This window comes from Heterodontus francisci, chromosome 42, assembly GCF_036365525.1.
Source record: "Heterodontus francisci isolate sHetFra1 chromosome 42, sHetFra1.hap1, whole genome shotgun sequence".
Lineage (NCBI taxonomy): Eukaryota > Metazoa > Chordata > Chondrichthyes > Heterodontiformes > Heterodontidae > Heterodontus > Heterodontus francisci.
This window is the reverse complement of record NC_090412.1, coordinates 21,486,371-21,513,605: the sequence shown is the minus strand read 5'-3', so window position 1 is coordinate 21,513,605 and position 27,235 is coordinate 21,486,371. Positions and strand designations below refer to the sequence as shown.

General features: G+C 45.5%; 1 protein-coding gene across 1 annotated transcript; it reads right to left on the bottom strand.

Moving 5' to 3' along the window:
* Positions 1-4,312: 4,312 nt before the first annotated feature.
* LOC137355512 (acyl-CoA desaturase-like) lies at positions 4,313-20,378 on the bottom strand. Its single transcript, XM_068020742.1, has 5 exons — positions 19,965-20,378; positions 19,442-19,572; positions 16,464-16,669; positions 11,453-11,685; positions 4,313-6,093 (listed from the first exon to the last, which is right to left on the bottom strand). Exons 1-5 carry the CDS (start codon positions 20,179-20,181, stop codon positions 5,894-5,896), a joined length of 987 nt encoding a protein of 328 aa, XP_067876843.1. The 5' UTR covers positions 20,182-20,378; the 3' UTR covers positions 4,313-5,893.
* Positions 20,379-27,235: the final 6,857 nt, after the last annotated feature.

The window sequence follows — 27,235 nt, the reverse complement described above, 5'->3', positions numbered from 1 at the left end:
AACATATCCTTCCATTCCGCTCTCCCTCATTTTATCAACCAATGCGATACAGCCCATTCTGCATCCCCAGCTCAAATTCAATTGCAGCCCCACGATGCCAGCCACGTGCTCACAACTCATTCTCGCCACCTCCATACGTACAGCCCAGGCTGACCGACAGCAGGTTAGACCCTAACACTAGTCAATGGCAGAGGTGCCTTGAGTAACATTAGCAACCAAGTGAAATTCAGGAATACTTCACAAACTTAGAAAAAAAAAAGCCACCTAAAATATTACACAACAATGCCTGACGGCCAAGTGCAGCGGCGTCGAGTAACTGGGAAGAGGTTTCTGCGGGGGCATGTCACAGCAACACTGCTGCACACAATGCAGAGAGAGGGTCATTCAAATTAATGAACAATCTCTGCTGATCCAACCTCCTGCAATCCACGAACCAATTATTCCAAGGGTTTCCTTCTAAACTGGTTCTGGAATGTGTTGTAGAAGGTAGATCTCTATTATGCACTCTATATTGTCGGGGCGTCCTCTGCTTCAGTTTTTGTTAGGAACTGTATAGTCTTCTAAATCCCTTATATTGTGCCGAGTATGCAACAAACTCGAGCACATAACACAGGATGCATGTGCAATGTGTTTGTGGCTGTTTCGTTCTAATACTGACTACTGCATATTAAATATTACTTCCAGTGTACAGAGTAATTCTGTAGACACCTCCAATTACAAGTTTCAAGAAATCTTAGAAAAGGCGTGGTGGGGTAAATATAGGTTTGGGTTCAATTAATGTGAATCCTTGAATTGGTGCAAAGCACTAATCGATCTCTCCAGTTTCTAAATGATTACAGTCTAGTATCCCATGTCGAAAGCCTGAGGTGAACCAACAGACTGGAATAAAGGGGAAAATGCTCAAGCGTTTCATTGTTAGTCAACCCTCCAGTCAGGACGTAGATTCCTCCCGACTCTCTAAAGCCGGTCCACTATCTACAAGAGACAAGCCAGGAGTGTGATGGAATACTCTCCATTTGCTTGGATGGGTGCAGCTCCAACAACACCAAAGAAACTTAACACCATCCAGGACAAAGCAGCCCACTTGACTGGCACCTCATCCACCACTTTCAACATTCATTCCCTCCACCAACGCACAGTGGATCAGATACAAGATGTACTGCAGCAACTCTTCAAGGCTCCTTCGAAAGCACCTTCCAAACCAGTGACCTCTACCACCTAGAAGGACAAGGTCAGCAGATGCATAGGAACATCACCTGCAAGTTCCCCTCCAAGCCACATGTCATCCTGACTTGGAACTATATCGCCGTTCCTTCACTGTCGCTGGGTCAAAATCCTGGAACTCCCTTCCTAACAGCACTGTAGGTGTACCTACACCACATGGACTGCAGCGGTTCAAGAAGGCAGCTCACCACCACCTTCTCAAGGGAAATTAGGGATGGGCAACAAATGCTGGCTTTACCAATGATGCCCACATCTCCAGAACAGAAAAAGATTCCTACTCTATAATTCTCAGTAAAATACACCTCAGTTTCTTCCATTTCTTATGAGATGTAACATGGAGCTGTAGGTCAGGAGGTGCCAATCACATTATTAATAATTCTAAAAAAAACTCCAGAAATTCCTTTCCCATAATGGATAGCGAGAGCACGCCCCAGCCTGGGCATTAGCACTGTAAATAGGATCGAATCCAGTTTGTGAAAAGACACACAGAAGGCTGTCTTTGTGCATTTAAGGTACACAAGGGAGAATAGAATAGAAAGATATATTGGTGGGGTGAGAGGAGACTCATGTGCAGCAGAAACACCGACATGGACCATCTGATCCGGAATGGCCTGTTTCTGCACTGCATATTCGATGTAAATCAAGAAAAGGTCCAGCTCAACGATCCTCAGTCGATCTCCAGATTTTCCCCCCACTGCTATTTTGGTTATAATAAATAAGGATGAAGCACTTTAGACAGCTCTGGGCCCTTTGCCACTTAACACTTAGATAGATGTCTTTCTCAGTAGGAAACAGGAATGCGGGGGAGTTATTTTTAAAAGTGAGAGGGGTTATTTTGAAACTGTTCCTAGGACTGTGGTGGAAGGCTCTGGTTAGAGGGAAAATAAATTAAACATTACTTCTGCCTCACGTGTTGCGGAATGGCTCAAAAGGACAAGACTGGCCCTCTTTTTTTTTTTGCCCTACCCACACTGCCTTTTGCAATCAGCCCGCCTGCTATCAGCACCAATCACTTTCTCGAGAGACTGCAGACTCCCAAAGCCCCTTTATGGTCACTAAACCCGCAAAGTGCTTCTCTGTCCCGCCGTTGCCCGGGAGAACTGGTGTAACCTCACCAGCCCACACCCGCAGTCCCTGCCCTGACACACACCAGTCACCACCATTGCACAAGCTGCCCTCCAGGTATCACAGTCAAGACCCAGAAACAGCTCCCAAAATGGTGGATCTCTCGTCTAGGTCAGTTGACCAGACTTGTAACACTGTCTGCAGCACAATACTGTTTTCTGTTTGAAATATTAAATTCCTGTTAAGTGCATATCCCTTAAAATATCCTAAACCTGTTGTTGGAATTGGTCCATAGCATAAAATGAAAGTATTTGAAATTTCAGGAATGCCTCTGTCTTTGCGACTGCATTCTAAGTCTCGAGATAATGAAGTAGTTAAGTCTGCTCAAGTGAGTACATACTCTCTTTCCGAAGGCATTTTAGACAGATTTATATCCTGTAATAAACAGGAAAGCACATGTCTGCATGTGAGGAGTCACCGCTTGAAAGTAAAAGTAGGTTGCCTAGCGACAAGATGTGGTATAAATAGTCCCGAAGCATTTCCACCAACGATTACACTGTTCCAAGGCAAAGTACTCGCTGTTTCAGGAACTGCGCCTGCATCATCCTAAATATATGGCAGCAAATTTACAGCCTCTTATCTGATTTACAGGCCTGCTCAGGCTTTCGGGGAGCAAAAGTTTGGAATGCAGTCAACAAAGCCCACAGGAGCGCCTGACAAGAGCAGCATTTCTGTGAGGGCAAAGTCCAAATAGAAAAAGCAACCCAAGTTCCTGTTTTGCCAAAGTATTTAAAAGAGGACAGATATATTCAGACACCACCCTCAGTGAAGATTGAGCACTGTTTATTGCAAGTTCCTCTACTCCCATCCCCTGCACACTGCTCCAGCAGACCACGGTTCATTAAAATTAACCCCCTGCTCCCGTTCTCAGCACCCATTCACACACCCTAACTGAGAGGCCTAGATGTTAGGAGAAGGGAAGTGGAAGAAGTTAAACCTTTATTTTAAATGGGCCAATGGCTCTGTTCGAATAGGTGACAAGGTTCACAGCAAGTTCAGACCACAGTGCTGCATAAATAGGGTATTTCTATAGATTACAGACACCGACCTTTATAAAGCAGAGACAATTCTCTTCAGAGTTCAGATGATCTTGACTGGACGGGCTGTGAGGTGCAGTTAGTCAGGCTTCAACCTCCTGTGCCCATCAAGCAAGGGTAGGGTCAGGCGTGACTGGGATTCCTCCCCATTGGAGGAGCAGCCTGCCCGATTTGCCATCTAGGCTTGGACAATGGCCCTAGACAGCAGAGGGGCACCGAAAACCTCTCCAACATGATTCACTGCTTTGAAGTGGGGAGGGGGAAAAGAGAGAGAGAGAAAAAAAAAGTGGAAACATTTCTTTAAATAAAAAGTAGAAATGGCGACTGAAGAAAGGAGATATCTCAGCATTGCTGGGAATTGGTGAACAATCATTTGTGGCCTTTAACCTCTACCTCCGCTAACTGAATTCAGATTGAGTTGTCAATCATTAAGGCATGCAGATGACAGAAGTGCATCAATTCTTACTAAACATGGCAGTCTTCACTAGTGGGCATCTTAAATCATCTGTTCGACAGCGACTCCTGACCCACATGCAGTGGCCAGTTTAGGCTCCTGTAGTCTGAACTCGAACCATATTTGTTGTGTGGCAGTGGGGATAAAGAGGGGGCAAAGGTCACACCTCTTCCCTCAGGTGAAATAAAAATTTCCCAGCAGCTTCTGAACACTAACCATGCCTCGGATTCAGACTGAATCTCTGTTCAGTCAGGCTTTGAATGACCAGTCTGTGTTCCTGCAGTTTGATTTACTTTAAGATCCACTGTGCAGTGAACAGTGTTGAGCTTTGGAGAGTTGACACATGTTCAGATCCGCAACTGGAGGGGGCGAACAGACATTGTCCCTTCACATAGATCTACAATGTCGGGTCATTGAAGAGAGAGTGTCAAGAAGAACCACCAGATCAGCTACAGACAAAAAGCTGGCCCCATTTAATATTCACCAGAGTTTATTTACTGGAGGATTGATTGAAGTACAGCCCTGCAAGCTGGCTTTTGGACAAACTGAATTGGCCCTCGATACTTGGGACAGTCTCAATGGCAACAGCCTGATACAGTTTTATCTTTTAGTGTTTAATTATATTACTATTAATTTTCAGCATGATTATTTGAAGCACAACAGGGACATTTAGTCACAACAATACAACAATGGCATTGCACCTTACACCAAACACAAAGACTGAAAAAATCTCGGAATAAAAGGGTCTCTCAAAGCAAACTTCAACCGGTACAGTCCCGACCATCTAAAACGCCAACTGCAGAAAAATTCCACAGGCAACCCTGTGGAAATGATAGACAGATCCATTGGAATATTGGAAACAAGGACATTGTTTGGTGCAGGTATACTGTCATGCTGACTAACATTTGGTGTAAACTGTCTTTCGTGTTAATCTCAGTCAATATTGAAGAGTTTAAGGGGCACAATGTGTGCCAACAGTCCATTCCCCCCCCCCACTCCTTTAACAAAGGAGGCTAGGCTCTGATTTTCAGTTATATTAAAGTTGATACTTGTGTTAATGGCAGTTTACAGGGGTGGAGAAGGCAACAGGGTGGGGTGGGAAAATAATGTTAAACTATGCAACAAAAAAAAAGCAAGTCACCAGACATTTGTTTTTTGTTGTGTGGAAACACAGAATGTAACTAGTCAGCACTTGGGATCGATCGAGGCTGCAATCTTTCTGAAGGAGTTGAACTTGTCTGCTCTTTGTTGCAGACGATATGTGACTTCAGCACCGAGGAAAAAGGAACAAAACTGCCATTCCAGGGTACGTGGTTTAGTGACAAACTTTAAAAAAAAAAATCCATCGGCTTATTGGTTTACGGAAGGCAATGGGCGTATAGTATACAGTGTGGTTATCGGACTCGACCTTGTATTTGAAATGAGGATGGGGGTGTGCAACGGTTTCAATTAACCCTTTCCTTCAAAAGAAAAAGATTTCACAGAAGAATAGCCAGAATTTGAGTGGCCCCACCGTCTCAATCTAATCATTCCCGCATCATTGGTACAGCATAAAGCACCAATTATCTACAAAAGCACTTCCCTCTTCCAAGGCTATGGGGTTTATTTTGTATCTCTAGCGCATGGCTGAGGCTAGATTTGAGATGGAATTGTTTTAAGGTGGAATCTTTACTGGTGTAAGGAACCTTTGGGGCGGGGGTTACTTTATGGATTCAGAACACCAAACACTGGTACTAAATAGCTCTGGTACAAACAGCAAGGGAAAGTTTACACTAAGTGTCCCCAAAGACTACCATTCAGCAAGATGTTAATTCCAAAATTCAGAATGAACCATGTCTATTGCCAACAATGAAGCACAATTGTTATATTAAAGGCTGTCCCACTATTCAGTCTTTCATCGGTTTACTGGTACGCAGACAGATGAGAATTATCTTAAAGATTCCACCTTAAAAAAATCGTATAACTGCTGACAAAACTGCCTTCATGACTGGTGGCGTCTTTGGCGTTAGGGGGAGCGTCAGAGTGATTTGACAGTCTGCTCACTCAAGCTCGCTCAGCCACTCCTGATGCTGCCGTCTCCAGTTCTCCTCCTGCGGGCCAGGATAGCCTCCTTGGACACTTTCTTACAGTTACTGGCCAGTCCGAGCCAACACACCATATCGATGAAGCAGGTGGTGATGTTCCCTCGCCAGCCGTACTCGCTGGTTGAGTAGTCATACGGGAATGTGTGATGGTAGTTGTGGAACCCTTCTCCTGCACAAAGCATGATGGGAAATTGGTCAAGAATGCTACAATTGGACACGATTAACACCAAACTTTTTTTTTTTAAAAAAAAGGAAAAAAAAAAACGCTTAAACATCTCCGAATTAGCTATTACCTCGATTCCAGTGCTCTCCTAGGAGAGCCTCCCATCTTCCACCCTCCATAAAAACGAACTCATTCAAACCACTGCTGCCCTTGCACTAACTCACAGCAATTCCCATTCACCATCACCCCTGTGCTCACTGACCAATATTGGCTTCCAAACCACCAGCAACACCTCAATTTTAAAATTCTCATCCTGGATTACAAATCCCTACATCTCCTTGCCTCACCATATTTCTAACTGCCTCCCGCCCTACGACCCTCTGAGATCTCTGCGCTCCTCCAATTTCTGGCCTCCTGAGCATCTCCGATTTGTTAGCTCACCATTGGCGTCTGTGCCTTCAGCTGCTGAGGCCCCAAGCTTTGGAATTCCCTCCCTAAACCCCTCTTCCCCTCTATGTTCCTCAAAACTTTGACTAAGCTTTTGGTTACCTGTCCTATGTGGCACAGTGTCAAAGTTTGTTCGATAACACTCCTGCGAAGGGCCTTGTTTCACTATGTAAAAGGTTCTATTTAAATGCAAGTTGTTGTAAAAAGAAAGCCTAACATTTATATAGCACCCCCGAGTCATTTCATTTGCTTACTCTTCCATTGGCTGAATCCGTTTCTAGGACCAGGTCCCGAGTTCATTAACCAGACACAATCAACAGGATTTTATACAGAAAGAACTTGCATTTTTATAGAGCCTTTCAGAACCCCAAGTAGTCTCAAAGTGCTTTCTGGTCAAATAACTACTTTTTTTCCCCCTCGAACTGCAGTCACTGTTGCAATGTAGGAATTGCCGAAGCAAATTTTCACACAGCAAGATCCCACAAACAGCAATGTGATAATGTCCAGCTAGGAAATGTTTGAGTGATGTTGTCAGAGGGATAAATCTCGGCTAGGATCCCAGAGAAAACTCCCCTGCTCTTCTTCAAACAGTACCACGCGATCTTCACCCAGAAGGGCCTCAAGTTTAACGTCGCAACTGAAAAACGGAACGCCCGACAGTGTAGCACTCCCTCAGTACTGCATGGTTTTAAAAAAACTAGAGAGCCCACCATATGTTAAAGCAAGTTTGTTCAATAAAAGAATCAAATGAAACCACAGTAACCAATCAACACTAGATAAACTTGAAACTAACTGCACTGTATGGACAATGACCACTGTTTACAATAAGCCTGCTCTCCTACTCTGACTGGAGTAACCAAGCGATATGGGAGTAGTGATAACCGTTAAGACATCCCTTCTCTCACTCTTCAGTGATCAATGGGACAATCACATTATTTCAGCCTGATGCATCACTCATTGGTGATGACTACGCTTTTTTTTTAAAAAAGAGACTCAACTGGAAGTTACTAAATGGCCGTCAGTACGATTGGCCCCACCGTCGCAGACCAGATTAGCAATCTCAGCACAGAGGAGGGGCTGGGTACTGGAGTGGGCCGTGTAGCCCAGGGTGGAATCAGGTACTGGTGTCTGCACTCATTAGGGAACTCCATTTTGCACAGATCTAAACAGCTCCCCCTCCCTTATGCACACACAGTATAAAATCCTGTCAGTTGTGTCTTGGTTAATGAAAAAAGCCTGGCCCATAAAAGCATGGTTCAGCTACTGGAAGAGTAAACAACTGAAATGGCTCAGGGCTGGCCTAACCTTGAGATACGGCCATTTCAGAGAGCTGTTCAAACTCATGGTCAATGGGCTCATGGTTAATAATTTCCTAATTCAAACACTTAGAATGGGCTATTAACTGTGTGAAGGATTATGTTCCCCATCAACGAGGCTATCCATTACTGTTTACAGTATCGGATATTTTAAAAACATTTACTGTCTCTTGTTAAATAAATCCAGCTCCCACGTTTGAACTCTGGCCTCTTGTGCCTCCCAATTTTAATTGCTCCACCACTTGCCATCAGCTACCTAGGCCCCAAGCTCTCAAATTCCCTCCCTATACATCTCCAACTTTAAGAGACTCCTTAATACCTGCATCTTTGCCAAGCTTTTGGCCATGCATCCCATTATCTCCCAATGTGGCTCACTGTCAAATTTAGTCCAATTAGGCTCCCGCAGCATACCTTAACGTGGTAAAACATACTACGTCCTAAGGATGCAATACACGTCCAAGTTGTCTCTTGATGAAGCGGGGCAGGGGCAACTACATCCCACAGGCAGGGTTAGCCAATTAAGAGTGAAATCTACATCAATCCAACTTATAATTGCAAGTAGTTTGCTTAGAACAAAAAAAAAAAAGGGGTTTGCATTTCATTCCGGGCCATGGTATGTTGTGGGGTGGGGGAGTCGAGTCATGTGGAGAATTATTGGTCTATTCAAGAGGCCAAAGTCAGCGTTAAGATGCAATAATACGATGAATATTCTAGAGATTTGCTGGGTTACTTTGGGGGCTGAGGGAATATTTACACTGATCGTTCAAGAGATTTAAATGGGTGGAATCGAATGTGTTGGAGAGAGCAGAGAGAGTGGGGAAGGAGGCTAGACAAAATGGCTGGCTCACATTCCATTTTCTCTTGACATTCTTACAATCCGCACCTCACCGAGACTCCAGAGTGACATCGGAATAGCTTTTCCCCACTCCCTACCAGATCTAATCGAGGAGGCGAGACTGAAACAAACTGTCATAGCCAAGTCACCTTTCACCTACATACCAAAGCTGAAGGATGAACCAAAAAAAAATGACAAATACTCAGCAGGTCTGGCAGCATCTGGGGGGAGGGGGGCAGAGAGAGAGAGAGAGAGAGAGAGAGAGAGAGAGAGAGAGAGGGGGGAGAGGGGCAGAGAGAGAGAGAGAGAGAGAGAGAGAGAGGGGGAGAGGGGCAGAGAGAGAGAGAGAGAGAGAGAGAGAGGGAGAGGGGCAGAGAGAGAGAGAGAGAGAGAGAGAGAGGGGGAGAGGGGGGGCAGAGAGAGAGAGAGAGAGAGAGAGAGAGAGAGAGAGAGGGGGAGAGGGGCAGAGAGAGAGAGAGAGAGAGAGAGAGAGGGGGAGAGGGGCAGAGAGAGAGAGAGAGAGAGAGAGAGAGAGGGGGGAGAGGGCAGAGAGAGAGAGAGAGAGAGAGAGAGGGGGAGAGGGGCAGAGAGAGAGAGAGAGAGAGAGAGAGAGGGGGAGAGGGGCAGAGAGAGAGAGAGAGAGAGAGAGAGAGGGGAGAGGGGCAGAGAGAGAGAGAGAGAGAGAGAGAGGGGGAGAGGGGCAGAGAGAGAGAGAGAGAGAGAGAGAGGGGGAGAGGGGCAGAGAGAGAGAGAGAGAGAGAGAGGGGGAGAGGGGCAGAGAGAGAGAGAGAGAGAGAGAGAGAGGGGGAGAGGGGCAGAGAGAGAGAGAGAGAGAGAGAGGGGGAGAGGGGCAGAGAGAGAGAGAGGGGGGAGAGGGGCAGAGAGAGAGAGAGGGGGAGAGAGAGGGGGAGAGGGGCAGAGAGAGAGAGAGAGAGAGAGAGGGGGAGAGGGGCAGAGAGAGAGAGAGAGAGAGAGGGGGAGAGGGGCAGAGAGAGAGAGAGAGAGAGAGAGAGAGGGGAGAGGAGGGCAGAGAGAGAGAGAGAGAGAGAGAGGGGGGAGAGGGGCAGAGAGAGAGAGAGAGAGAGAGAGAGGGGGAGAGGGGCAGAGAGAGAGAGAGAGAGAGAGAGGGGGAGAGGGGCAGAGAGAGAGAGAGAGAGAGAGAGGGGGAGAGGGGCAGAGAGAGAGAGAGAGAGGGGGAGAGGGGCAGAGAGAGAGAGAGAGAGGGGGAGAGGGGGCAGAGAGAGAGAGAGAGAGGGGGAGAGGGGCAGAGAGAGAGAGAGAGAGAGGGGGAGAGAGGCAGAGAGAGAGAGAGAGGGGAGAGAGAGAGCACATTTCAGCTTGACCAGCTGTTGTTAGAACAGAGTTCTGAAACGCTGTTTCTCGCTCCACGGGTGCTGCCAGACCAGCCGAGCGCGTCCCAGCATTTTCGGTTCTTATTTCAGATTTCCTGCAGTATTTTGCTTTTGTATTAATGCCGAACCTTTAACCTTAGCTGGACTGTGGGCAAAGAGCAGAAGCTGCTGCTTTCTGGAGGAAGTTGAAAGAATGCAGGTCGGTCACTGCTGTCAAACCAGCTCGACACTGCAGAGGCCTGGGGCCTGCTAGTCAACTGCCAGAATCAGCATGCAATTGGTGCACTATGGCAATGCTTTACTGATTGGCCTATCTTACACCATCTATAAACCTGATCTCATTCAAAGTGCTGCCGTAAATATTTTAAATCGTGCCAAGCCCTGTTCATCGATCACCCCAGTGCTTGCTGACCGACACTGACTCCCAGTCCAACCCTTTTGATTTTAAAATTCTCAATCCTCGTTTTCAAATTCCTCCATGGCCTCACCCCTTCCAATCTCTGCAACCTACTCCAGCCCTACAACCCTCACAAGTCAGGCCTCTTGCCCATTCCCCATTTTCTTTGCTCAAAACTGGTGACTGTGCCTTCAGCTGCCTGGGCCCCAAGCCCTGGAACTCCCTCTCCTCCTCGAAGACATGCCTTAAAACCTACCTTTGGCCACCTGTCCTAAAATCTCCTTAAGTGGCTCATTTTGTCTGATACTGATCCTGTGAAGCACCTGGGGACATTCGACAACGGGTAAAGGTGCTATCTAAATTCAGGTTGTTGTTGCGGAAAGGGAATACCACCAGGAATGAAAACAACTGGTTGAATGAAATGGGGTGGGTGAACCTCAGCAGAAAAGAAATTGGATTTACATACAGCTGAAAAAACTTGCATTAAAAAAGGTGGAACACAGGTATTGCCTACTTGAAAGGCCAGATATGTCAAAGAAAATGTAAGAAAGGCTTGCAATAATATAGCATCTTTCACAGACATCCCATATCAGTTTACAGCCAATGAAGCACTTCAGAAGTGTTGTAATGTCGGAAATGTGGCAGCCATTGCGCACAGCAAGATCCCACAAACAGTAGTGCGATAACGGCCAGGTAATCTGTTTTTAAGTGATGTTGTTTGAGGGATGAATATCGGACAGGACACCAGGCAGAACTCCCCTGCTCTTATTCAAATACATCTTTTACATCCACCAGATACAACCTCTGTTTAACACCTCATCCAACAGTGCAGCACTCCCTCAGTACTGCACTCAACTGTCAGGCTGGATTTTGTGGTCAAGTCTCTGGAGTGGGACTCGAACCCACAAACCTCGAATTCAGGAGGCGAGAGTGCTACCAAATGAGCCACAGCTTTCATCACAAAGTAAACTACATTGATAAAGTCAACAATGCCAGGCTTAGAAATCAGGTCTCTCACCTATTGCACCGAATGCGACAAATCGATTCTCCCGGGGGTTGATCCAACGGTCATAAGGCCGGTTCCCGAACATGTGTGCTGCACTGTTCACCAACCAGGTGGCATTTAACACCAATGTATATCGCAGGATGGCAGCAATGAAGTAAGAGTTCCAGAGTGACTCGCCCCAGAAATACCAGGGGACAACCGTGGGGATGAGGAAGCAGATGAGCACCACGGAGACTTTATAGTATCTGAAAGGGAAGGGCAATGGTTATGAAGATGAACATATCCTGGTCAATTATCAGTTGGCAGTGCCATAGTTGGGGGTATAACCAGTCTTCTCAATGGTCAAAGTTGACCCCTGCCTATTCAGCCAGCAAAGGTTCACACTTGATTCATACAAACGTATAATATGGAAACAGGCCATTCGGCCCAACCAGTCCATGTCAGCATTTACCCTCATGTGGGCAAATAGTCATTGACATTTAGCCACCCGGTTCCCATATGCCAGCCAAACAAACTAGCCACCCAATCTAATCCCACCTTCCAGCTCTTGGTCCATCGCCTTGCAGTTTACAGCACTTCAGGTACATGTCAAAGTACCTTTCAAAATAATTGAGGGTCTCTGCCTCCACCACCATTCCTGGCAGCGAATTCCAGACACCCACCACCCTCTGGGTGACAACAGTTTTCCTCATGTCCCCTCTAATCCTTCTACCAATCACCTTAAATCTGCGCCCCTTGGTAATTGACCTCTCCGCTAGGGGAAACAGGTCCTTCCTGTCTACTCTATCTAGGCCCCTCAATTTTGTACACCTCAATTAAGTCACCCCTCAGATTCCTCTGTTCTAAGGAAAACCACCCTAGCCTATCCAAATCTCCTCTGTACTCTCTCCAGAGCAAATTATGTTCTTCCTGTAATGTGGTGACCAGAACTGTACACAATACTCCAGCTGTGGCCCAACCAGCGTTCGATACAGTTCCAGCATTACATCCCTGCTTTTGTATTTTATACCTTAGCCAATAAAGGAAAGCATCCCACATGCCACCTTTACCACCATCAATCTGTCCTGCCACCTTCAGGGACCTGTGGACATGCACTCCAAGGTCTCTCACTTCTTCTCCCTTCTCAATATCCTCCCGTTCATTGTGTATTCTCAAATTCCAAGTGAATTCCACAGCCTTACAACTCTGAAGAAGTTTTGCCTACCCTCTGTTCCAAATTTCTTACATTTAATAATCTTATATTGGTTTTGAACTCCTCACTTACTGGAAACAGTCTGCTTCTATCTAGCCCGTCCCATGTCTTCATAATTTCTGGTTGAATATATTCTTCCCACTTTTCTGATTAAAATGTAATGTTATGATATTGGACTAGTAATCCAGAGGGCATGTGTGGCACATTCTATAATTTAACCAAATAATTTGTGCTCGAGCAAAAAAAAAAGACAATTAAATCTGCTGGATTATCTTGGAAACCCAACAGGTTCACCAACGTTCTACCACTCCCATTACACATAGTAATCCCATGCTATATGGCTAGTGCTTCAATGCTCCTGTGGCTCAGTGGGTAGTGCTCTTGCCTCGGAGTCAGAGGGTTGTGGGTTCAAGACCCACTCCAGAAACTTGAGCACATAATCCAGGCTGACACTCTCGTGTCAGCACGGTGGACCGTATTTCAGAAGAAATATTAAACCAAGGCTCTGTCTGCCCTCAGGTGAACATGAAAGAACCTAAGACACTATAATCAAAGAGGAACAGGGCATTTGCCCTAGTGTCCTGGCTAATATTTTTATCCCTGACCCAACTGACTAGCTGATCATTATCACATTGCTGTTTGTGGGACCTTCCTGGCTGCTATATTTGCTACTTAACAGCAGCTGTAGGATTTGTTGGGACACCCTGAAGGGAGCTACATAAATGCAAGACTTTCTTAATGAAGTGGCCTAACAAAATGGTTGTCACCATGGTCTCCGATCACCTGGGGTTGGGCAGTAAAATGCTCTCTCACTTCAAGAGCATTAAGAAAAGCGCATTCATAAAAGTAACCAAGAGAAACGGAAACTCAACCAAGGAAGGAAATTGATTAAGGTGCGCGACAGCTTCAACTCGAGATCCAAATGTGAATATTTATTTTATGCTTGAAGGGAAGTCGAGAGAGCCCGTGCAAATTGAAGTCCCAAGACCACAAACCTTCCGCTCACCAAAAACATGGCTGGCAAGAGGAAGTGGCCCAAAAAAATAAAAAGGTTATTGGGAAAATTACTTTCTGTGGCGGGAGGCTGGGAATGAGCGAGTGGGTTTCTCTGGCCTGCAAAATGGATCGTTCTTCCCTCTGCAGGTACAAGGGCAGCCAGTTGGCTGGGATAACTGGCTCGCCATTGCCAGCTAATGCTTGCGGCAGCCGGCCTGCTCCATTTTGAAGGCCGGGCCTAGTCAACATCTGGTGAGCTGCAAGCTCGCTGTGGGCTCCAGCTGAATATTAGGTGGCCTGCAGGCTGACTGGAAAATAGGTCAGGGGCGCAGCAGTTCACGTTATTACTGCAGAACCTGCCCTGTTCTCCAGGCCTCTGGCCTCCTCCTCTTGCCTGCTGGGTTGTTATACCAAGTGTTCAGGGCAAGCTACATGGCGATAGGGCTGAATCATGGGCTGTGCGACATTCTCAAGTCGGGGGCATGACTTACTGACCCTCAAATGTGCAATGAATTCCTGAGGTTTGAGCTAGGTATCTGGGACATTCCTCTGGGAGCTCTGATGACAGAGCAGGAATGGAGGTGGCAAATCACTCGACTATCTCGATTTGAACTTTTCTGCAGCCATTTCCACTAGGCAGGAGATACAATTGCCCCCGATGTTTCGCCTCCAGGTTTCCCTCCCTTTCCTCTGCAAATCAGTACGACCAGCCAGGCAGCATCAGCACTGATCAGGTCATGCCTTTCGCCTCTTCAACAATGAATGCAGTCATGTGGTGCTTTGAGCCACTTAATCAGCTAATAGAACCTTCTGGAAGTGAGGGACAAGTGAATATTGTGTACCGAATTGAAGCCTGTGCTAAATTTTGAAGGAGCTTATTGGCCCTCAGAGATGCAAGATAAAGGGATTGTTTTATACAGAATATCGGCTGGTGCACATTCCTCTTCCACATTCATGGCTGGAGTTTAAATCCGACTCAAACTGATGTGACAAAACGCAGCTCCCGCTACATGACTGAGTTAGGGCACACTGACTCACGGCATAATGGGGCACAATCCCATAAACTGCTCACCCTTTAGACATTACATCCCGAGAGACTTCAAGCTTGGGCAAGAAGCGGTCATGAAAAGCCATTTTCAACATTGATAAAATAGGGAGATTCCTCACAGCCTTGAATGGAGGTACACAGCTAGGGCAAACTGGGAGTGTTTTCTCTTTACATTTGCCCTATCCTTGACTTGGGATTGTTTGCGAGTCATACTGAGGGAGACATATGCTAGATCCAAATGATGCTATCCCAGATTTGCAAGACTTCATGGGAAGAGAGTAAAAAGACCGTTGCTCTGTATTTAACTTATGTTACAGCAAACTGCAGTGTGTTTATCATGCATCCAGCTCAGTACACTCGAGAGGTGGGAATAGTTGATGGGGAATAGAGATGACAGTATATAGGGAAGGATCCCCTTCATTGAACGTGCGCTGTAACCTAACCTGAAAGCATTCAATGGCAAAATGCAGAGAGAGATTCACTCTAGTGTTTATTCTATGATGTACCCAATTAGGGAATGATTGATTGGGCTGCACGGAGAAAGCTTAACTTTGTATCCAATCCAGGTTATACTTGACCCGGGGTTATCTGATGAGGGACAGCAGCCCGAATGTTACTTAGCACCAAGCCAGCACAGTGCTTTTAATCTCCACTCCTCAAAATGTTGACATTGGGTTGAAAGTAGGTAAACCATTCCAATTCTCAATACTGACAAATACAAAAACATACCTAAAGTAGCCCAGGGCAGCCTGACACGCGACAGCACAAAAGGGACATTTTATAACAATGGAGTCTCATTTCCCTAGCCCTTCCTCTCTCCATGGTGTCTCGACAAACATCTGTCCTTCAAAAATTTTCACCAAAAAAAATGATCTGGTCGTCATCGCATTGCTGTTCATGGGAGCTTGCTGTGTGCAAATACTCTGCCTTGCTTCCTATGTTACAATAACTACATTTCAAAAGCACATCATAGGCTTAAAGTGCTTTGGGACACCCTGAATTTGTGAAATATATATAACAGTGCAGTAATTCTAGCTGCCACTCTGTACCTTACCCATTCCTGAGAGTCTGAAGACGAAAGGCAGGTTCTTGTAGTCATGAGATACCTGCACTCACTACTTTCCCACTGCAGTCTCTGAATAGCGATCAACAGGAGAAACATCCTCCTTAATGTGGGAATACTGGGGCCAACCATTTCCCTGGCTCAGGTCAACTGACTCAGCACAGTCCAGTATTATCTTATCTTTGTCAAACTTGATGAATACTCAGCCCTGGCTAATCCCGTGACCAAGAATGGGCACTTTGTTTAGTATTAAACTATGCTAAGCTTTCCTTGAGCAAATTGGATTCATCACTGGGTCAATGGTTAACTTGAGGTTGCCACATTAACTTTTTTTTTTGAACACTATTTCAGGCACCTGGTATCAGCACCAGATGCTCCCAGGTTATGGACAGCACAACTGGATATAGAAATTTCCCTCTGCTCTGCCACAACAATGTGCCCCAACCCCAAGCTCTGAAGAACACTCCTTCCCCTGTGCCAGTGTGGTTGGTCGATCTCCCGCACCAACCATCTGTGCCAAACTAGGGTCCATTATGTGTCGCTGACTCGTGCTCAGTTGGAACTGGCCATACTAATTTCACAGAGGACCCTCGCAGCTAAATGACAAGGGGGGGATTTGCATCCCATTAGACCGGGCTAGGCTTGAACACAGGAACTGAAACGTATAAAGGTTGTTAACAGTATTGCAATTTCTCCACATATGCTGATAGAAGTGAGTACTAACTTTTTTTGAAACATAACAACGGGGTCTGCCTTCAGGTCACCGAGGTCCAGCTTCTTCCCCTTCTCGATCACATCCGGATGCTTTCGGACCATCAGCCAACCGACGTGAGAGAAGAAGAAGCCACGTGTGGCATTGTGAGGGTCAGCATCTGTCTCGGAGAACTTGTGATGAACCCGATGGTCTCGAGCCCATTCATAAATATGATTCTAAATAAACAAAAAAAAAAAGAGGGAAAGTTATGAGATGTCAAACTGTAACCTCAGGGTTGGGGGGGGGGGGGGGGGGGGGGCAGTCTCCTCTCATTCACCCTATTCACATCCCATGCACCATGCCCGCAGGCCTATCTGCTCCTCCTTCCACATTCCTAGTGCATCATCCCACAGTGCATCATTTTTCCCAGTTTTCTTCAGCGCTCCCTCTTGTAACAGCTGACACACACTATATAGCATGTTAGTTGTCTGTATCAAGCATTAAAATGCATGCCAGAGTTTCGTAGTTCATTTTAGAACAGTGCCTTTTCTGTGCGGAGAGCTGAGCTGAAACCCACTCCAGGCAGCTGTGATGGCAGCCTCCGCTCTCCGCCAGCTGTGATGGCCTTACATGTGAAATGGACTCTGGGCAGTCTCGAGCCAAGTTTTAAGTGCACACAAGTTTAAACTGACATGTTAAATTAACAGTGCCAATTTAGAAGCCTGCAGGCTGACCCAAGTGACGCCGTGTGTTACACTGGGTGCAGGTGGGGACATTGTGAGGTTGCTGCCAGGTTAGGTGGCTGAGGTGGTTAAAATCTGGCCCTAAGCACCCCCACTCAGAATTATATACAGCTCCCAAGCACTGGTGTCCTGGCTCTCAATGTTATATTAGCACATGCTTGAATTGTCAGTCAGTGTGTAGGTTTGAAAAGGAATGTTTTTAATGCTCTTGCCTCATTGGGAATAACTCCTGAAACAGCACACCTGGATGAACTGGCAGTGACCCAAGACAGATGCTGTTTACTGGACAGTAAGATTTCACTGTGATACCATGGTATATTGTGAGCCCTGTATGCAAGCTACATTACGGATAAGACAGTATAAAGCTCTCTCTAAGCTGCCCCAGTGATCAGTCCCAGGGCTGAAGTCCTGCTCCAACAATATACCTGAACCTAACCTCAGGAAAGCATCTCTACTGCACCAATGTGAATAGTTCCACTTTCCAGCTCGGTAGCCTGTCTGAGCAAATTGCCATTTTATGACAGCTCATATAGTTTTCTGAAGTGGACTCAAACCCACAAGTTTAAATGAAGACTCAATTCAGGTAGGAGCCTTACAGCTAGCAGAGGAAACATTTACGCCATCAACCAGTGTCCCTCTGCATCAATCTCCCTGTCGACTTTATTTAATAAATGCAGCAACACAGTACACGATACATTAGATATAATACTGCATCTTGTGTATATTAAACTTGAATACATACATACAGGGGACACTATCTTTTCCATAGAAGAGTACTGCAGCTTACATATACAAGTATAGAGTACATTTCATTTATTACTGGGTTACAGCACCTTGTATTAATTATACAGGACAATACTATTAAACAGGGGTACTGTACAAGATGGAGGATCCTGCAACTTGTATACCAGGCAACTACTACAGGATACACTGTACATCATGTGCATGTTTTGCAGGCAATGCAAATCTTGTGTATACTTTACAGGAAAACTGTTATATTACTGGGCATTCTGTATCATTACGCAGAGGACACACTGGTAACCTGGACCAATAAAAAAGATCCACAGCCAGTCAAGAGGACAGCCAAGTGTTAAGTGCTCTCATCTTTCCACAGATGCTGACTGACCAGAGTGCCCTCAGGGCAGTTTGGGTTCAGATTCCAGCATCTGTAGTTTTTTTTTGTGCATATTAAGTGCATCTCAGGTGCTCAGAATAATTATAACAGATACAGTGATAATGAATCTGAACTGAAAAGAGCTATTTAAAGTAAAGTAGGGGTTTAGTCATATGTATCCTGTTGATAACCACACAGGACATCAGATTAGAAATTTTAAAAAAAAGTTTTAGAAAATTTAAAACATATTTTTGGAGTCCTGATTGGGGTCCAATCAGATTGTGGTCCACTGGGAGTGGTCTGAAGGACACTGTTTGGGATTTCCACACAGCAACAAGGTGAATTATTCATGGAAAACAAAACACCTTTAAGATAGTAAAACATCCCAAGGTGCTTCACAGGAGCACCAAGGTTTAACTGAGCACGAGATACTAAAAACAGGTGACCAAAAGCTTGGGGACAGAGACAGTTTTAAAAGGAGCAACTTATGAAGAGGAGGGAATTCCAGAGATTTGGGGCCCAGCTGGCTGGCAACAGTGATGAAAGGGAAAGTGGGGGTGCACAGATGTGTGGCTTGTAGGACTGGAGGAGGTTAGAGATAGGGAAAGACAAGGCCACGGAGGGATTTGAAAACAAGGATGAGAATTTTTTTTTAAAATGAGGCAGTTTAAACTACAGAAGTATAAACTACAGGTATTCTGCATAAACATAAATAATTAGGAGGTTTAACACAATGGCTTCACAAGACATATAGAAGTTTAATTTCCACCAGCAGTTTGTGTAAAATTACCATTGCATATTAACTTTATTCTAGATGGGGTCATGTCTGCTAAAACAGCACACAGGAATTTTGAGTGAGCCAGGGAAATGAAGCATCACTATAAACAAATATCTTCCATCACACAGAAATCCTGCAGACTGAAAGCTTTAGGAAGGAGGGGGGGGGGGGGGAAAGAGAGAAAGATTTGCAGAGGTTATGCAGCCACAATCAGTGTAGGGAGGAAGAAGTAGGAGATTCACCTACTCATTTTTTTTTTGAGGGGACTTATTATTGTGCTTCCTTCTCAAATTCTAAAACAGCCTGTGGATTTCCCCTTCCTTTCTCTGGTTATACAAAATGAGCCACAGCCAGAACTGTTCCCCCTTCTTACCTGAAAAGCCATTGAATTGGCAATGGCTAGGAACACCCTAAGCGGCGTGGTGGCTGTATAGGAACGGTGACTCCACAGTCGGTGAGCTCCAGCCGTCACTCCTAGGGCACTGAGAAAGAAACACAGGGCGGCTGCAAGAGAATAAAACACACACACACAGTCAATGCAACAACAACAACAAAACCCAGAGACGGTGAAAAGCCTCAACCATCTTGTATCACGCCGGAGAGAACAAAAGGCACGTTGCGAGACTCAAATACGCAGCAAAATATAAAAAGCCAGTGAGCAATCTGAATGCACACATCAATAAAAAAAACAGCTTCAATGCCTTAAGCAGCGGCTCATTTTAGCATTTCCACTGAATTACATTAAATAAAAAGGATCTGTGCATTTTTAATGGTTTTTTTTTTAAAAAAAAAGCTCCACCCACTTGCAAAGGCTGATGCGTCATTGGAGCATAGGAAAGAAAAATGCAATTGCACTTATTTAACAAATTGCAAATGTATTTCCAAATGGATCTTACCCCAGAGCCACGTTAGGGGCAGAGCGAAAGGCACCAGGACGGTAGCGTACAGAGCGGAGAGGTGCAGAATCCCCATTAGGATGATGTTCCGCCACACCAGCTTCATGGCCGGCTTAGCCCCTTGCTTCTCCTTGTAGGTGGTGTCGAAGTCATCGTCCACCGTCCGCTCATCCACGAAGTCCGGCGGGGTGGCAGGTTCGGTGCTGGCGCTGGTCATGTTGCAGATGGGGGAAGAAGGATGGATTTCCAGCGCTCTTGGGGAAGCAGGAAGACAGAGCAGGAGGGAGGGAGGGGGGGAGAAAAAAAAGCAGATGATCAATAAAGCAGCCGGCTGATACTTTTCGGAAGACAGAACTGCATTGCATTCATTGGTCCGGCTGGGTTTGGTACCACCACACCCCAGCCCTGATTGGCTCTACATTGGTGGCATGTTATGCTTGCAAAGCTCTCTCACACATGCAATTACACTTCTAATATATGCGCAACGCCATGCATTTTTTTTTTGTTGCATCGTACAAGAAATTGGGGGAATGGTTGGGGTGCAATCGCCCCCCTCTCAATACTTTTATTTATTTACTGGCTTAAATCTAGTACGAAAAATGCAGCAATTTTGTTTCTGGGGGAAGGGGGGGTCTTTTCACGCATTGCTGCTCCCTTCTGTATTTTATATGCCACAAAAGCAACACGACTTTTTAAACTTGCAGGCAAGCAAATATCTCATTACCTGAATAAGCGAAGTCAATGGCCTGCAGTAAACCCAGGGAAAATGTAGGTCATTGTGCCAGGATTTCCTGCAGGTCCTAGCGCCCACAGCCTCTTCAGATGCATTTTTAGTTTTGTTTTCTCAAAAGCTGTTTCTTTATTCCACTCCCCTCCCCACAATTAGGTTGTCTAAACACCCGGGCTAAAATTAAAGCACCATTTCCAAGCCCTGGTTTTTTTTTAAAAACTTTGTTACATTTCTGTTACCATGCTGTACGTTATAGAGGATCGTCTGAATTTTCAGAGGCGGTTTCACTCTTATTTTGAGGACGTCACGAGTTTGAATGGACCCCCTCAGAAATTCATTTTATGTTAAACAACTGGAGACAGAAAGAGAGGGAGTATTTTGAATGTAAATCTACAATGCATTCAAGTTTGGCGTACTTGTAAAGGTTAAACTGTCTGGATAACCATATATATATATAAACCCTGATGGTTCATACTGTATAAACTGCCGTGCTGTTTAAGTCCAACACAAGATATGGAGTGCTGTGTGGTTTCAAACATTTGTATTGGAACCTTAATTTCCCTATAACTGTTCACAACTCCGAGGCACGGGCTTAATTGCATGTTTTAGCAACATACTGGAAAGCATTCACTTTGATCTTTACAATCAAAAGCCATATTGTGCTCCCCGAGCCCCACATGTTGGCACTTGGCTCATCGCCTGACTCCAGTTTGTCCGATAGTAACCTCTTTCATTCCTTTGTCACAAGGTCATTTGGGGCGGGACTTCCTGCAGAAGCAGACGTGTAGAAGGGAGGGAGAGAGCAAACTTGACAACTGTCACGTCTCACTTATTTTTTGGTTTCTAAAAACGCCTTATTTTTGATGCACCCCACTAATTTTTTTTAAAAAAAAGCAAATCCCAATGTTTAAGTGGGTGGAGAATCTGCCTCACTCTTTTTAATAAAATAAACCTCAGTCCTAACCTTTCTCCAATATTGACAACTCTCAGTGTCACCCCTGGAAAATTTTGCTAATCTAATGTCAAGGGATAACGGAAACAGGTTGTTTGTTGGAACTAATATATGTTCCTGTGTGGCTTCCGACCCATATGCTGCCTAAAAACAATTCTAAAAGAATACAGAGTAATTGTAAACAATGACGACATGCATTTAGTTCATGCTCTTAATGAAATGACCCAAGGGGCATCATCACACAATATTTGACACCGAGCCTGATACTAGGACAGGTCACCGAAAGCTTGGTCAAAGAGGGAGGTGTCTTAAAGCAGGAGAGAGAGGCGGGGAGGTTTAGTGAAGGAAACCCAGAGCTCAGAGTCGGGGCAACAGAGTACTCGGCTGCTAATGATGGGGCAATGAAAATCAAGGAGCCAGATTTGGAGGGGCACAGAGAAGTCAGAAGGTTGTAAAGTTGGAGGAGGTTACAGAGATAGGGAGGGCCGAGGCCATGGAGCGATTTGAACACAAGGATAAGCACTTTAAAATCAAGGCATTGTCGGACCGGAAGCCAATATTGGCCCACGAGCACAGGGATGGTGAGGGGTGAGAGCGGGGAGAGGGGGGAGCCTGCGGGAAATGGGTGAATGGGTCTCGGCATACATTTTGCTATAAAAAGCAGAAAATGCTAGAAATGCTGGACTTACAGAATGTCAGTCACCATCAGTGAGGAGAAAAGAGGAGACAGGTATACAACCTTTCAATGGTGCACCCTTCATCAGGCAGAAGACTAAGGTTTGGACTGTACAGATAAAAAGTGGTGGAGAGATAAGCCAAATACAAAGAGGGACCTAATGAGTTATGTGACTTGAAACCGTTTGATAGACAGCTGGTGAGATGAAATAGTGAAGACATATAGAAAGGAGAAAAATAACAGTCGAATGGAGAAAAGACACAGGCCCATGTACAGCAAACACATAAGAAATGTAAAAACCAAGACAGGGAAAAAAAGTTGCAAAAGCAGCAGATGTGAAATAAAAACAGAAAATGCAACTGAAGCAGGGTGGACCGTGAGATCACAAGATAGTTGCAGGTGAAGGTGGCCATTTGGACCATCATAGCTCCCCATTACAACACCCTATACATTCCTCATTACAGCACCCTATACATTACCCAATACAGGACCCAATACATTACCCACTACAGCACCCTATACATTCCCCATTACAACACCCTATACATTCCTCATTACACCACCCTATACATTCCTCATTATAACATCCTATACATTCCTCATTATCAATACATTCCTCATTACAGCACCCTAAACATTCCCCATTACAGCACTCTATACATTCCACATTACAGCATCCTATACATTCCCCATTACAGCATTCTACACATTCTCAGTACATCACCCTATACATCCCCCATTACAGCATCCTACACATTCCCCATTACAGCATTCTACACATTCTCAGTACATCACCCTATACATCCCCCATTACAGCATCCTACACATTCCCCATTACAGCTTCTTGCACATTCCCAGTACAACACCCTCTACATCCCCCATTATAGCATCTTACACATTCCCTATTCCAACACCCTCCACATTCCCCATTGCAGCATCTTACACATTCCCCATTACAGCATCCTATGCCCAGTATCTGATTGTTTCTTAAACAATTTCACAATTTTTCTCCTCAAACCAGCTCTAAAGTCGCCATTTAGTACACTGAACATGTGTCCCTTGGATACGAATGAAATCCTGGGATATGGGGATAGTGGGAAAAAATGGCGTAGTGGTAGATGATCAGCCATGGTCTGTTAGTCTGGCGGAGCAGGCCCAACTGGCTGAATGGCCTACTCCTGCTCCTATTTCCTATGATCCAATGATCCCTTGTGCTAATGTGACAATTTAAGTATTATTCTGGTTTTACTTTTCTATGCCATCTCTATAGGATCTCCGCTCAGATGCCTGCTCTCCAGGCCGAGCAGCCCGTGTCTCTCTAATCTTTCATCACAGCTCAGACCCTTGGCACTGGGGATGACCCACTGTGGCTCTTCTCTGCACTGCCTGCAAAATTTGAGTGCCTCTCTGCACTCTCAGCAACCCAAACTTGATGCAGGACTCAAGGTGTAGTCTCACCAGAGCACTGTACAGAAATGTTCATAAGTTTCTCTATTGTCTATATTATGGAATGCAACATTTTATTGCTTTGTTGATTGCAGCTCTGCACTGTGTTTAACATTGCATCTACTAAGATTCCTCAGTCTCTTTGCCTGGGTTATCATTGTCAGTTATTAGTTACCATCCATGCAGTGTCTGCAGCTTCTTTTTCCATACCATGTTCCTTGCACATGTCTATGATAAATTCCACCTGTCTGCGTACTTACTTTATCCAACACCCTCTACAATTTCTGAGATGCTTCCTCAAATTTTACTGTCCCTCTCAGTTTGGCATCATCAGGAAATTTGACCACTTTGCATTGAAGATTCCAAACTAAGGGCTCAGACACTACCAGAGCCGGACTCACTGCTCCACTCATTCCCTCTCATTCACCCTGCTAAGTTTAATTGCTTGGCCAAATCAACAACATACAAGGGATCAAAAACTGTACTGGCTCAGCACCACACAGAATGGGCTACTGGGGAGCTGGAGATTAATATTTTGGAGAAATGTTATAATTTTGTATTGACAGTGCTGGTGTAGAATGGCAATGTCCAATCCTACTGGTACCCCTCCCCTTAAAATACCATTTACAGACCTTTCAGATTTGTAAATTAGCAAACCTAAAGACGCAGGAGGAAAGATTTCAGCCTCCTTTTTCTCTCTGAATTCCTTTCTCTCCTCTTCCGAAGGCATCGACCCCATCACTGGGTTAAGGCTCCATAGGCACATATCACCCTTTAATATCTCACCCTAGTCTTTAAAACTATAAATGGGTTTTTAACAGTGGTGTTGCAGTGAAGAAATTTCCACATGTGGGGGAGTCCAAAACTAAGGGTCATCAATATAAGATAGTCACCAATAAATCCGATAAGGAATTCAGGTTAAACCTCTTTACCCAGTGAGTGAATAGAAAGTGGAACTTCTGACCACATGGAGTGGTTGAGATGAATAGCATAGATGCATTTAAGGGGAATCCGGATATGTACATGAGGGAGAAAGGAATAGAAGGATATGCTGATATAGAGAAAGGCTTGCATTTATATAGCACCTTTCACAACTTCAGGATATTCCTAAGCACTTTACAGCCAATGGAGCACTTTTGAAATGTAGGCCGGGATTTTACCCGAGGCGGACAGGAGCCATCCACCGACTGAAAAGTCGGTGGCGAACCCACTTCCGCCTGGCCTGGGGATCCAACCCGTATTTTGCGGGTCCCCGGGCTTTAATTGGTCTGAGGCAGGACTTCCACCCGCCTGAGGTAGGAAGTCCCGCCTAATAGAGCTGTTGGCCAATCAGCGGGCCGACAGCTCTCTGTCCCAGCAGCACCACCGGGAGTGGTGGCCACTGTTGGGACTGCAGCCCAGCTTCAGGACGAAGATGTCGGAGAGCGCCGGACCTAAAGTGAGTTTTTGTGACCTCGCCGGGGGTAATCTGTCGGGCCTTGGCAAGGCAAGGGTGGTCGATTGGGGAGATGGGGGTTGTGTTGGGGGTGGTTGGGGCAGCAGGGGCTGCCCTCCATCGGGCACAGGGTGCCTGGTCAGGAGGGCACCCCCCACCCAGGCCGTCAGAAAGCCACCTGTTTTTGTCAGGTGGCTTTTATCAGGTCCAGAACACCTGCTTGCCACGCGTAAAATCCCCGTGGAGATGGGCGAAGGCCCCTAAATGGCCATTAAGTGGCCACTTAAGGGCCTTGATTAGCCTGGGGCAGGCAGGCCATATTTTGCCGCCATGGCCCCGAGTAAAGTGGCGGTGGAGGCGGGAGTGGGTCAGGATGGGCCCCCCCCGAGCCTCAACTATATTTTACACCAGCCCCCAACCACCATCCCACTCTTCGGGGGTGGGGGGAGGTGGGGGGTGTAAAATTCAGCCCGAAGTCACTGTTGTAATGTAGGAAATACAGCAGCCAATTTGCACACAGCAAGCTCCCAAAAGCAGCAATGTGATAATGACCAGATAATCTGTTTTTCTGATGTTGATTGAGGGATAAATATTGACCAGGGCACCAGGGATAACTCCCCTGCTCTTCTTCTAAATAGTGCCATCAGATCTCTTATGTCCACCTGAGAGGGCAGACAGGGCTTCGGTTTCACATCTCATCTGAAATATGGCACCTTCAACAGTGCGGCACTCCCTCAGTACTACACTGGAGTAACAGCCTGAATTTTGTGCTCAGGTCTCAGGGTAGGACTTGAACCCACAATTTTCTAACTTAGAAGCAAAGTTAGGCGGCATTGTAGACAGTCTAGATGATAGCATAAAATTGCAAAGAGATATTGACAGACTAGGTGAATGGGCAAAACTGTGGCAGATGGATTTCAATGCGGGGAAGTGTGAGGTTATCCATTTTGGACCAAAATAGGATAGAGCAGGGTACTTTCTAAATGGGAAGAGGTTAAGTACAGTGGATGTCCAAAGAGACTTGGGGATTCAGGTGCATAGATCTTTAAGATGCCACGAGCAAGTGCAGAAAATAATCAAAAAGGCTAATGGAATGCTAGCCTTTATATCCAGAGGATCGGAGTATAAAGACACAGAGGTTATGCTGCAGCTGTGCAAAACCCTGGTTAGACCCCACTTGGAGTACTGTGAGCAGTTCTGGGCACCACACCTTAGGAAGGATATATTGGCCTTGGAGGGAGTGGAACGTAGGTTTACAAGAATGATACCTGGACTACAGGGATTAAGTTACGAGGAGAGATTACACAAATTAGGCCTGTTTTCGCTAGAATTTAGAAGGTTAAGGGGTGATCTGATCGAAATCTTCAAGATATTAACAGGAAAAGACAGGCTAGATAAAGATAAACTATTTCCACTGGTTGGAGATTCTAAAACTAGGGGGCATAGTCTAAAAATTAGAGCCAGACCGTTCAGGAGAGATGTTAGGAAGCATTTCTTCACGCAAAGGTTTGGAACTCTCTCCCACAAACAGCAATTGAAGCTAGAACAGTTGTTAATTTTAAATCTGAGATAGATTTTTGTTAAGCAAAGATATTAAAGGATATGGGCCAAAGGCAGGTATCTGGAGTTAGGCTGTGGATCAGCCATGATCTCATTGAATGGTGGGACAGGGCTCAAGGGGCTGAATGGCCTACTCCTGTTCCTATCTTCCTATGTTCAAAAGTGCTACCCACTGAACCACTAATAGGGTAAGATGAAGTAGGGTGGGATGAGGCTTGTGTGTAGCATTAATGACAGCTTAGCCCAGTTGAGCTGAAGGAAAACATAAAATGCTGGAAATATTCAGCAGGTCAGGCACCATCTGCAGAGAGAGAAACAGAGTTCACGTTTCCAGTAAATAATCTTTTGTCAGAACGGGCCTGTTTCTGTGCCATAAAATGCATGTAACAGTGGCTATTATTTATTTTATTTAGGTATACAGCACTGAAACAGCCCCCTGAGTCTGTGCTGACCAACAACTGCCCATTTATAC

Coding starts and splice junctions, on each gene's coding strand:
- LOC137355512 (XM_068020742.1), bottom strand. CDS start 20,181: ATGACCAGCGCCAGCACCGAACCTGCCACCCCGCCGGACTTCGTGGAT. Junction 19,573..19,964: donor GCCCCTAACGTGGCTCTGGG/GTAAGATCCATT, acceptor ATTCTCTTGCAG/CCGCCCTGTGTTTCTTTCTC. Junction 16,670..19,441: donor CCAATTCAATGGCTTTTCAG/GTAAGAAGGGGG, acceptor TTGTTTATTTAG/AATCATATTTATGAATGGGC.